This window comes from Puccinia triticina, chromosome 5A (genome assembly GCF_026914185.1).
Source record: "Puccinia triticina chromosome 5A, complete sequence".
Lineage (NCBI taxonomy): Eukaryota > Fungi > Basidiomycota > Pucciniomycetes > Pucciniales > Pucciniaceae > Puccinia > Puccinia triticina.
In genome coordinates this window covers 5,732,600-5,745,212 of record NC_070562.1, presented here as the reverse complement: position 1 = coordinate 5,745,212, position 12,613 = coordinate 5,732,600, and the positions used below count along the sequence as shown (strand labels likewise).

General features: G+C 57.6%; 2 protein-coding genes across 2 annotated transcripts; both read right to left on the bottom strand.

Moving 5' to 3' along the window:
* Window positions 1–50: 50 nt before the first annotated feature.
* Window positions 51–6,765, bottom strand: PtA15_5A689 (uncharacterized protein; the record flags this gene model as incomplete). Its single annotated transcript, XM_053169476.1, has 12 exons — window positions 51–207; window positions 274–524; window positions 696–901; window positions 966–1,149; window positions 1,216–1,299; window positions 1,447–3,279; window positions 3,477–3,737; window positions 4,020–4,583; window positions 4,890–5,128; window positions 5,193–5,284; window positions 5,762–5,852; window positions 5,997–6,765. 12 exons carry the CDS (start codon window positions 6,763–6,765, stop codon window positions 51–53), a joined length of 4,731 nt encoding a protein of 1,576 aa, XP_053020670.1.
* A 3,853-nt stretch (window positions 6,766–10,618) lies between these two features.
* PtA15_5A688 (uncharacterized protein) lies at window positions 10,619–12,526 on the bottom strand (the record flags this gene model as incomplete). Its single annotated transcript, XM_053169475.1, has 6 exons — window positions 10,619–10,633; window positions 11,019–11,130; window positions 11,211–11,402; window positions 11,475–11,611; window positions 11,702–12,280; window positions 12,398–12,526. The coding sequence occupies 6 exons, from the start codon at window positions 12,524–12,526 to the stop codon at window positions 10,619–10,621; spliced, it is 1,164 nt and encodes a 387-aa protein (XP_053020669.1).
* Between the last annotated feature and the right edge of the window lie 87 nt (window positions 12,527–12,613).

Here is a 12,613-nt window from a genome sequence, read left to right as displayed (position 1 = left end):
CGGGTTTTGGCATGTGAAGAAGAAGAGCGACGGGGGGGGAAGGGGGACGGTCAGTCGAGCACGGCGTCCCGGAAACACCCCACGAGCCGTGCCGCGGCCGTCTCGCGGTCGTCGGCCTCGATAGTCTTAGCGAGGGCCTGGACGTCGGCGAGCGCGAGGCCGGCGGCCTTGGCGAGGAGGCCGGTGAACTCGTACGCGAACCGGACACTGCCACGTCCACACATCATCATCAGCACACTTGTCTCAGTAAGGGAGGGGGGGAAAGGGACGTACTCGACGGCGGTGTCGTCGAGCATCTCGACGAGCGGCGCGAAGGCCTTGACGAGTGCGTTGGGGGGGACGAGGGCGTCGGAGACGAGCGTCTGGAAGAGGCCTGCGGCGAGCCGGACGTCCTGTTCTTTCCTCTCGACGGCGGCCTCGAGCAGGCGCTGGACGAGGAGCGGGCGGCGGGTTGCGGGGAGGGCGGCGAGGGAGGCGAGGGCCTCGGGGACGGAGCGGAGGTGGAAGAACTCGTCGACGGAGGCCTGCACGGCCCGCCTCACCGCCGCCTCGTCCTCCTCCTCCTCCTTGCTGTCCTCCTTCTTCTCCTCGGATGCCGCCGCGGCGGCGTCGCCGGGCAGCGGCAGGGTGCGGGGCGCAAGGTTCAGCCGTGGCCGCCCGGCAGCGGCGGCGGCAGGGGCGGCCAGCTCGGCGACGCTGGGCTTGCGCGACAGCCCGGGGCCGCTGCCCTCTTGCGGGGCGTCGGCGCCGAGGGCGGCGAACGGGTTGGGCGCGACCGCGACGGCGGGCTCGGGCGCCAGCTTGGCGTCCTTGAGCTTGCCCTTGTTCGCGAACACGTTCGACGGGCCGAAGGAGGCCCTCGCAGACGAGGACGTGTCGCGCAGCTTGCCAAACTGCGTCACTGTACAGCCCACACAAAAACGTCAGTCTGGAGGTGCAGAGAGGGGGAGAGAGGAGGTACTGACGGTCGCCGGCTTTCGAGGGCCGCGGCGGAGGCGCAGACGGCCCGCCGACCGCCGACCAGCCGTCCCCGCCCGGCTGGTCCCGGTTCCGCCCCGCCCGGCTTCCGCCCCGGGACAGGTCGTTCATCTTGTTCTTGTTGCTGGCTTGCTGGGCCTGGCGGGACTGCTCGGCGGCCGCTTGCGCCGCCTGATACCCGCGCGACCACACATCAGTCTACAAGCTTCTCTCTCTCAAAAAAAAGGTAAAACTCACCTCTTCGTGGATCTGCGAGATCAGCTTGGGGCCAGCGGCGACATTCCGTCCGACCCACTTGTTATTCCGGGTATCGATGACATCCTACACCGCAGCAGCATCCGGCAGAAAGAAATGAGCCCACAAGTACAAGAGAGAGAGGGGGAGGGAGAGACAGACCTGGATCATGAACCGGGCACGGGAGCTGAGATGGGGACTACTGGACATGGTCTGCATGCGGGAGAAATAGACGTTCATATGGGAGATCGCCTTCTCGTGATCGAGGAGGCCGCCGACGGTCATCATGAGGCGGGAGAGGGACTCGATGTCCTCCTCCTCGGGGGTGTCGATATTCGAGAGCAGCTTCTTGATGCACTCGTGCATGATGCGCTCGGTGAGCATGTTGAGCTTGAAGAGCTCGCCGATGAAGCGCACCAGCCCGAGGCCCTGGCGTTTCGCCTTCTGGGCCGCATAGTACTCGTCCGACAGGATCTCCGCCTCCTTCGTCGGGCCCTCCTTGCCCTGCGCCTCCGCCTCCGCCCGCGACTTCTCATTCGCAGCCTGCTTCACGGCGTCGTCCGCAGCCTTGCCCGCCGCCGCCGCCGCAAGCTCGTCCCGCTTGCTCCACCCCCGCTCGTAGTCCTCCTGGCACCGGTTCAGCAGATACTTCCGGAACAGCTGCCCGCCATGCACCTTGTTTCCCGTCACGTCCACCAGACTTTCGTCCTTGACGCCCGGCGAGAGCTTCTCCATCAGCTTGCGACAGAGCTTGGCATACATCTCCGACCAGTGGGCCTCGTCGGTCGCCTTCTCGAAGATCAGCGCGATCACCTGGCGCAGGATCCGGCCGTCGTGCTCCTTCTCGGACTTGTTGGCCCAGGCAATCACCTGGTCCGAGATCGACTCGAACTTGTCGAGCGTGAGCTTGTTCAGGAGCGCCTTCACCTTCCGGTTCACCAGCTCGGGCGAGTCCTCTTCCAGGACGGTGGCCCGGGTGGCCGCCCAGCTGTTGGCAGACGGCTGCAGAGGCTGGACGGCCTCCACCTGGAACATCTGCTGCATCGACATCCCCCGGTTGAGGTTGGGGTTGTTGGCGCTCGAGGAGGGCGGATGGCTGGGCGCGCCGTCCCGTCTCGATCCCCGTCCGCTCCGTCGACTCGTATCCCGGGCCCCGTTCGACATGATCCCGGGGAGGGCGTTGGTGCTCGGACTGCGCGACATCTGGCCGGTGGGTCGGCCGGGCAGCATGATGCCCATGCCGATCGGCATGGCGCCCATCGAGGGCCGGTTGGACTGGTTGAAGCGCTCCTCGCTGCTCCGGGTCGCGCCCGAGTTGAACATCGCCATGCCTCCCGGGCCCGCGCGGCTTCCAAGCCCGGCGGGGCCCATCATCGACATGTTGCCCCCGGAAGGAGTCAGCGAGCCGGACGGGCCGCGGTTGCCCGCAGCCATCTGGCCCCCGTTCCTCCGCTGGCCGCCCGTCGATTGGGTGCGTGACATCGGGTTCATGCCTGCGTTGTGCGCATCCACCATCCCGATCGAGTCGAGGTCGGGCAGCTGGACCGGCTTGCCCTTGCAGACCTCCATGAACTGGAGGAGGAAGGCTCGGTCGTATCGGAACTTGCCAGGGGTCGCATCGGCATTCAGCTCCGAGCGCGGGGACTGGATGTTTTCGGGGTAGGAGACTTTGCCCAGGTCTTCGATCTTCCGGGCAGAGGAGAGGGCCGAGGGGAGTGAGGGCGTGCCGGTTTCGCCGGCGATCTTCGATTGAGGGGGGGCATTGACGTCGATGGGCGCTGGTCGAACCTTGGCACCAGCGGCGGGCACGGATGAGGCGCCGTTGACGGGTTTCGGTTCGACCGTCTTGGCTTCGGCCTTAGCTTTGGCCTCCTTAGCCAACTTGTCAGCCGCTTCCTTCTCCTCCCTCTCCTTCTTAGCCGCACGTTCGAGTTCCTCCTGCTTCTCTTTCGCTTCCTTGGCAGCTTTCTCCTTGGCTTCCTGCTCCGCTTTCTCCTTGGCCTCTTTCTCGGCTTTCTCCTTGGCCTCTTGTTCGGCCTTCTCCTTCGCCAGCTTGGCCAGTCGCGCCTCTTCTTCAGCCTTCGCCTTTTCTGCATCAGCCTTGGCCTTTTCGGCATCAGCCTTTGCCTTTTCTTCGTCAGCCTTAGCCTTAGCAGCAGCAGCAGCAGCTTCTTCAGCAGCCTTGGCCTCCTCGAGTTTTTTCCTACACACACATGCCACCATCCGTCAGCGCACGCTTACCACAAGAGAGTAAAAACAAAGACTGACTTTTCGGCGGCCTCATCGGCGGCCTTCTTAGCGGCGGCCTCGCTAGCCAGCTTAGCCTGAGCGGGATCGGGCTTGACCTTGGATGGCGCGAGAGCGGGTTTTTTAGCCGCAGCAGCCGCCGGCTCGAGGGGCTTAGCGGGGGGCTGGTCGGCGGATTTTTCAGGCGATTCGGGGATCGGCGTGACGGGTTTTTTGATGGGTACGGCGGCGCTTCTCCTGGGCAAGAAAGCGGGGGCGGCGGCATTGGGGGTGTGGGGCTTGAAGTCGGGGGCGGCGCCGGAGGGGTTGAAGGAGGGGGCGTTGTAGGAGAGGGAGGGCCCCCTGGAGTGGCTGCTTCCGGGGGAATAGAGCACCGGAGGAGGCGGGTAGACGGCGGCCGAGGACGGGGGAGGAGGAGGGGCGTATGTGTTATTAGCAGGCACTGGGGATGAGGGCACCGGTAGTGGAGGGGGCGGGGTGGGGTGGGTGGCGCGGGTGGAAGGGGCAGCTGCAGCAGCTGTTGTTGTTGAGGGGGGTGGGGGGGCCGAAGGCGGGGGGACGGATGGGGGCCCGGGCTGGGTGGAGAGCTGGGGCGAGTGGTGTTGGGGGTGTTGAGGGGGGGTGAAGTTGGTGGGATGGGGGTATGTGGGCATGCTGTTGGGGTTGTATCCGTACGGAGGGTACGGGCCGGGGGCGTTCTGGGAGTAGGGGGCTTGGGGCCAGTAGGGTGGGGGCATCCCCTGGCTGTTGGACGCATGCTGGTAGTTGGGACTCTGGCCGCCGTTGGGGGCGTTGCTGGGCGGCAGGCGGGGGCTCGGAGGGCCGGGGTTGGGGTTCCGGGGCTGGTGGTGGAGATTGGAGCGGCCGCCGGGAGGGGGGTACATGGAGCTTGAGGAGCCGCCGCCCGACTGGCCGGCGCCGTGGCCGTTGCGATGCTGGAAGGGGGGCGGCTTGGGCAGATACTGGGACTGGTTGGCGCCGTTGGGCACGGGGTAGTTGGGCATGTTGGCATTCATGGGGGGGTTCCCGGGCACAAAGTGGGGGCTGTTGGGTGCCGGGCCGTTCTGCCAGTGGCCGGCATACTGGTGGTGGTGCTGTGATGGCTGGGACATGGGCGAGGGGCCCTGTGCGGGTGTGAATGCGCGTGAAGCGCCGGAGAGAGGAGAGTGGAAGGAGCCGGGGGCGGCGGGCCCGTTGGGGATGCCGATGTGTGATGGGCGGGGTGAGACGGGGGCGGCGGGGGCAGCCGAGTGAGAGTCGAGGTTGTTCCGTCGATGATGTGATGATGGATCAGCGCGGTAAGAGATTGAGGGGGAGGAGGCATTTTCGGCGGATGGAGGTTGTGGTTGTGGTGGTGGTGGTGGTGGTGGTGGTGGTGGTGGTGCAGAGGAGGGTGTTGTCAGGCTTTCTCCTCCAGACCTGAAGAATGCCTGGAAGTCGATGATCTTCTTCTTCTCTGGTTTTGTGGATGGAGGGGCGGTGGTGGGTTTGGAGTCGGTGACGAGGGAGGATGATTTGAGAGGTTTTTTGGATGGATCAGCGACGACCGATCCAAAGACGGGCGGGCCATCCCGCTGCGAGAGGGTGGGGGGGTTCGCGGGGGAGGAGGAGAGGTTGTCGGCCCTGGCTGGGGCCTCGGCGAGCGAGCCGAAGGAGATGTGGCTGGAGGCTGTGGTGTGGTGGTCAGTGATGAACGGGGAAAGGAAAGCGGGGGTTTTGGGGCGACAACATACAGGGCTTGATGTTGTGGCTCTTTGCGGCGACTAGGCTTGCTTTGCGCTCGGGGGTGGGGACGGGGGATTTAGCGGAGGGGGGTGGGCGTGGGCTGGCATCGGGTCGTGATTGTGTTTTGGTTGTTGTTGTTGTTGTTGTTGTTGTTGTGGTGGCTGTGGGGGAGGAGAGGGCTGAGGCGAAGGAGGGTGTTGGTGGGGGTGGGGGTGGTTTGGCGGCGGCGGCGGAGCGTGCGGCGGCGGCAGCGTAGTTGAAGGCGGGCTTTGCGGCTGGGTCGGTTGCTGGTGGGGGATGTGCTGGGTTGGTTTTGCTCATTGGAAAGGAGGGCGCTGCTTGAAGGAGGAGGAAGGGCAGTCAGCCGGGGCGGGGGGGCAGCACAGTGGCTGGGCTCGCTTACGGTGTTGGTTTTTGTGGGTGGCAGTGTGCAGTCGATCGTCAGTCGATCGTCAGGCAGTGGCAGTTGGCAGTGGCAGGGTACAGGCAGTGGCTGGCTGTGGCAGTGGCTGGTGCTGCTGGCCAGGAAAAAGAAGGAAGGATGGGGTGGTGCTGATAACTTATGGCCGGGGCGAACCAGGCGACCTCGATCTGTGCTGGCGGAGGGAGAAGTCTAGCACCCGCCAGCAGGACTCGCCCGGGAAGAGAGGAACAACAACACGCTGCTGCTGCGGAACAAAACCAAAACAAAAACAAAAAACAAAAAACAAAAACAAAACAAAAACAACACCCCACCCCACCTGAAGCACGGCACTCACACACGAGCGACCACCGCTGCGGCACAGCACCCCATCCTGGAAAAGTCCACTCACACATTGAAAGCGCGCCCGGCCGGGCCCCGCGCGCTGCTCGGCGAGCCAGAACCGCCCGGGCTGCACGAGGGCCTCTTCCCGGGATCTTCAGAGGGCAGCTCAGACACGAGACTAGGTCTCTGGAATACACTTCTTCAGGGAAACGCTGGGCGCGGCACTCGTGATCGGGTCGACCAGGGTGTGCCGACTTCTTCGACGGCCCGCCGCCCCACACCGCCCGCTCTCTTCGCCCAGAAGGGGAAGCGCCCGAGCCCTGCGCCAAGGAAGCCGGGCGCCCCGGCCCGGCCAGCGCACGTTTGTGGCGGGGATCCTGCGAGCCGCCGGGCTGGCCGGGGGGGCCGCAGTCCCGCCGGGATAGGCATCCATCCACCGCAAGCGGACTGGGGGCTCGGCAGAGGGCATCCGAGGGCTCCCGCCGCGGCCACACGCAGGCCCTCAGAGGCCCCCGCGGCCATCGCGGGCTGGGCTGGCCGCTCGCACACGGCCAGTCAGGCCGGTTGCCACGCTCGACACGAGGGCCGGGGAGGGCGGCCTGTGGGGGCTGCAAGAAAGAGCCAGGCCGTGCGGGGCTGGGAGGGGGATGGATTGCGGCAAAAGCATGGGGCCCAGGGGGGCCTGTTCGGCAAGACCTTGTAAGTCGCTCAGCTGTATTGGTGGCGCCGGCGGGGGGAAGAGACGGCTGCTTCCTCCGCAGGGCTTTGGACCGCTGCAGCTTCGTCACAAAGTGCCATGTTCTCTTGCATAGTGCCAGGCCACTGTCCCAGGACATGAACAGGAGAAAAAAGTCCTCCAAATCTTTCTTCCAACCGTTGAGATCCGAGGACCCTTGCACAGAAAGGAAATATTTCATCAAACTTGCAGAGGAAACAAAATGGCTCCTGATCTGCAAGCTGCTGAAAATAGTTGGAGGAAATGTTTTGTTGTGACATGGAATATTGGATTTCCAATGAGAGTGCAAGGATGTGTTTACAAAGGGGCTTGCAAAAAAGCTCCACATAATATTTCCAAAAAGCAGTGTGTTACTTCCAGACCCGATCTGAAATCTTTCGCGCGCCCGTGGTGTACAAGCAACCGCAGAAACTTGGGGGCTATTCGGAGGCCTGTTTACACATGGGGGCCTCTTGGGCCGCGCGGCAGAATCTAAAACTGGAACGGGCGTCCCCCGCAAAAGGGAGATTCTGCAAAGAGATAGGATCTTGTGAGATGAGGCTTTGCTGGCATTCCAAAAAAACCCATTGGGCGCCCCACATATCGGGAAAAATCCCGGATCCGCAATCTCCCCGGCCACCAGCCATCAAGGACAGATTGTGGTGAGATACAGCTATTTTTCTGAGGCTCAAGACCGGTCACAGAGTCTTGAAACCCACTCCCCTCTTTACACCCACCTCTGAGGGCCAAAAACAGCCACTCCAACACTCTAATCGTTGGCCTCGAATCGACAGCAAAAGCCATCCACATTACTATTGGCCTCACCTGGGCAAGGATACAGGCAATTTATTCTCTTGAAACCAAAGTCATCACAAGACTGCAACCTACATCCCCTTTCGACACAACCTGTCATCCAGAGGGGTAGATGAGCCACCCTCTCAATGACCAGTCTGACCGGCCATCGAGATGCATACACAACTGCTCTTGATGGCCGGGCAAACTTGTCATCAGGAGATATACACTCCCTCTTCCTGACTGGTTTGACCGGTCATCCTGAGGAGTACATGCCCTCTCACTGGCCAGTCAGGCCGGTCATCTCAAGGAATACACACCCTCTCAAGGGTTGACCCCGTCATCTCAAGGAACACGCACCCTCTTGATGACTGGTTGGACCGGTAATCAATCAAGAGGATGTGTATTCCTGTACTCCTCAGGATGACTGGTCAAACCAGTCATCAAGAGGGTGTGTATATCTCTTGATGACCACCCGTTTCAACCAGAAATCCATGGAGGGTTGAATTCAGCCTGTCATTGAGGTGTACATACTGTTTGGGTATTACCAGTGGGGGTCTGAGATTCTGGGCAGCCAAACACTCTTGATCAGCATAATCTGCACCTCAGTGTCACAGATCCAGATTCCCGGCATGTTTGGGTGCCTGGCTGTCATCATTGGGCAACATCGGAATCTGCCCATGGACAGTTTCTGATCTTGAGAAGTTAAGAGTTTGGCCCCTGTGCCGTCAAACAGGCCCCCATGAAACTGTGTAAATTTCCAATTTTAGTGCTAGATCATGCAAGATATATATATATTGATAACATAATATCTGCCAAACTTCAATATTTATGATGTATAACAATGTTTTCCAAAGGGGGGCAAAGATCCCTTTTGGACACATACTAGCTGCAGATGTGATATTTGGAGACTTCTTGTCAAGATCTGAGGGCCTCCCAGAAGCAATCTGGAGCCCCAAAAGCTAGATTCCCTGCAAAAGTCTGGACTTTTTTGTTGACAGGAAGTCATCCATTGCCCAAATCATTAAATAAAAAACAAACTGTGACAAATGTGGTACCTGATTTGTCAGGCAAGGTGAACAACTGATCCCTCAATATTCCTGTGACTTCCAGATTGAAATAATACTAATAGGGGGGTTCACAATATAATTTTCAAAAAACTTTAGGGCCCATTTGAAGGCCTTTTTGAACAACTAGTGTAATATTGCTATTATGGCAGATAGCTGTTTCTTTTTTTTTTTTTTTTGAAATCTGATGGAAACATTGATGAAATCAGTGGTTCACCTTGCCTGACAAAACCTTCAAGTACCATATTCTGAATAGTTTGGTTTTTTATTTAATGATTTGTGCAATATAATACCTACATTCATGATGTGTCCAAACAGGGCCTTTGTGTTAGGGATCATCAATTTTTCAGAGCACCACAGAGAGTACATGCTCACATATTTTCCCATTCTTGGGTTGTTTTTATTGTTTACTTGCACACTTTTCTAAGGCCCCGTTTGGAGCCAATATAAATATAGGTGACATAATCATTTGTAAATTCAATAAAAAATACAAAACTCAACATAAAGAATCCAATTTTTTTTGTAGGAAACCTACAGTACTGGTCTCATCAACTATGAAGTCAGATTTAACTGATTTAGCCATCTTCAGCACCATAATACCATTATATTGCTTTGTTTTGGTCAAAAGCGATATAATGGTACTACAGTACTGAATATGGCTGAATCAGTTGAATCTGACTTCATAATTGAAGAGACCAGTATTGTAGGTTGCGAACCTGAATGTAGCCGAAGCAATGCAAACTCAATTTGGTTGCTAGGCAGGAAAAAAACAATATTCAAATCCATACAGCCAAAAGGGGTATGAAAAAAACACATTTGAAGGTACCTAGCCAACGAGCCGGGATGAGCCCACACATAGAAACCGGCCCTCAGAGCCGAGCAACCAAGCGTGATTCCTCACCGGCATGCCGGTGGTGCTGGCTGCCCGCCGAGGAGAAGCTTTCCTGAGACAGCCGGGTATGTATCAGGCAAGCGGGCACACCCCGTACATAGCTGCTCTCTGCAAGAACGTACAATGATATCGCCGAGGAGGAGGCCTCTCCGGCAAGCGGGTCTTTTGACTGCTTGCTGTGGAGGAATCTTCCTCGGAATCATCCCCGGCGAGCGGATCGCCGCTCGCCCGTGAGGATTCCTCCTAGGCGAGCACCTTGCACCTGCTTGCCGAGAAATCTTCCTCGACAAGCAGGTACAAGTGATCCGGGGCAACGGAAGAATATTCATTCCGGCCGAGTACAAAGGGCGCCAGCGGAAGAAGCCCCAAGTGTATGTATAACATGTATCTGCTTGACCGAGATAATTCCTAGACCTTGGCAAGCAGGTGTCATTTCCACATCCAAGGGCAAGAGGAAGCCTGCTGGGCGAGCGGAAGGGAATCCATCTTTGCCGAGTGTGTGCAAAATTGCTTGCCGAGGTCCTCAGCAAGCAGGCACTCATTACTCCCGGGGGCAAGCCGAAAATTTGTCCCCATCGAATAGGTACAAGGGTGTTGCCCGCTTGGTTGGCCAGGGACCCAATTGGGAGGTTCAATAGCTGAGGTTGATCCTCCATCAAGTGCATATCTATGGTGGATTCTCTCAATCCAGAATTGCTTAGGTTAGATTCAACTTGCCTTGTAGGTTGCCTAGAAAAAATATTTGGAGGCTTTATGTTGAATTTTGTAGTTTTCATTGAATTAACCAATGATTATATCACCTATATTCATATTGGCTCCAAACGGAGCCTAAACCTCTTTTATCATGCATGTATTTATGTAAAAAAAAATAGAGTGCAAACAGCCAAAACAAGAGAACAATAATTAATAACTGGGATTGATCTTTGTGATCATTCTTTACACATTCTTAAATTGTATTTATTATTTACTTGCACACTTTTCCATATCTCTTTTTTTGTGCATGTATTTATGTATAAAAAACAGAGTGCAAACACAGCCAAAAGAAGAGAATAATAAATAAGTGGGATTGATCTTTGTGATCTGTATGTATGTATGTATGTATATATGTGACTCGAGATAGAGAGAGGGAGAAGGAGAATAAGTTAAGCCAATCATTGGAGAACAATATATGTATATCTGTGTGTATGTGGAAAAAGGCAGGCTGAGGAGGCAGGCTAGAGGCATTAGGAGCCAGGGGTCTGATTGAACAAGTATGTAAGTGGCCCAATACCCAAACCAGGTCTCACCAACCAGGCGGGTCTCAATGTGTTTTTTTCTTTATAAGACGTACAAAGCAAAAGAAGGAAAGGGAAGCGGAAGGGCTCAGATAGGTTTGATCCTGGCCAACAAAGACCTGGATGTCTGATTTGGCCGGTTCGGAAGATGATGGAAGGAGGCGGGAGCAGTTGGAGGTGGCGCAGCCGGGGACGAAGAGGAGGGGAGTTTTCCACGGGGGCCAGCAGAGGAGAAGAGCGCATGAGGGTGGTGGTTATGGCGTTGGTGGGCGTGATGATGGGCGGCGGGGGTGGGGGACTGGGTGGGGGGACGGGCGAGCGGCTGGACGCGGCTGAGCATGTTCGGGACAACATGCTTGGACGGGCGGGCGTGTTCGACTTGGTAGACGGCCGACTGTCGAGGCTCGACCTGGATCGACGCACGCGGGTCGCATTGGGCCACCGCTTCGGAGCGCAGCCGGCTGCAAAACAGACCGGACCATCGTCAATTCTCTTTGGTTACACACAAGAAGGAAGACGAGCGGGAGGAGAGTCCACGTACCCTGTGGGCACTATCGGCGCTTCTCCATCCTCCATCGTGACGTCATTGTCATCGGCCTTCATCGGCTTCTTCGCCCCCTTCGGTTTGTTGGTATCGATTGGGGGCGTGGTCATGTAATCGGCACGCTCGGGTTTCTTGGTAGGGCGGCCGATGATCTTGACAGCCAGTGTGAGGCCGTCCGCCAGCGCGCCACTAAAAAAAAAAAGAGAGAAAAGCACGTTGAGTGTGTGTTTGGACGGATACTGGGTTGGCTGTGAGACTGACTTTAATGCCTCGACGGCTTTCTCAGCTTCGGCTTTGTGTGTGAAGATCATCTTGGCTTTCAGCGTGGGTTGGTTGGCTTGTCGAAGACCTTCCTCGGTCGAGCATTCTTGGATATCGCCAAAATCAGCAAACGCCGTCTGGAGCGGTGGAGGTGGATTCCAAAAAGACGGGTCAGTGGGAAGAGTCCATCATAATAATTGAGTTGGGAAGCAAAAAATAGTAATAACCTTGACATCTTCTGCACTCGTGCCATCGGCCAAATTTGCCACCTCCAAGATCACAGGCCCATTGAGGTATTTAGCCATGGCCTCGTCGAATGCTTGGTGGCTTCTGGGAGGCTGAGTCTGCTGAATTTTGATCTCTCGAGGAGGAGGGGCTTGTTCGGGGCGGATGTTGGAGCGCAAGTGGGATGAAGATGAGTCGCTGCTCAGGAGAGGTTTATGTGTGTCCTTGGACTGGATCCGGCTCAACAGCGATATGCCGGAGTTGGAGCTGACTGGCGCTGGCTGAGGGTTCTTGATAGGCGGGCGCTGGACGGTTGAAGGAGGGGGAGGGAGAGGCGGGGCTGAGGCGGGGGTGCGTGTCTTGGTCGATGGGGCTGGCTTGGAGGCTGGGGCCGGGGCGGGAGTTAAGACGGCGTTGCCAAAGGGTCTTAATGAGGGCGAAGGGCGGGGGGCACCAAAGTTGATCACATCGGGTGTCTTGATCTGGTATCTGACTTTCGGGCCGTATAGATTCGAATCATCCTCAAACAGATCATGGTTCCAGCGAGTTTCGGGAGTAGGACGTGTTGGTGCGAAGTTGGGCTTTGATAAAAGAGATCGAAGCGATTAGAAGAGGAATCCCAAAGATTTAATTTTTGGTACTTAATGATGATGACGTGGGTGGATGGATGTTAAGGATGCTGCAGACAGAGTACAGACCTTGGCGTAAGGCTTCGATCGCACGGAAGGACTCGACCCGAAGCGAGAGTGGGGATCGGCAGACATTCGTCCGTGCAAGGACCGGCTGGAGAGGAGGGAGTGACGAGGTCGGTCAGGGAGCAGGGACATGGTTGTGTGTTGTTCTGGCGAAGAGTGATGGTCAAGGGTGCGGGGAGAAGGGTGCCCGTTTTAAGGAGCGGAAGAACCAAGAAGCAC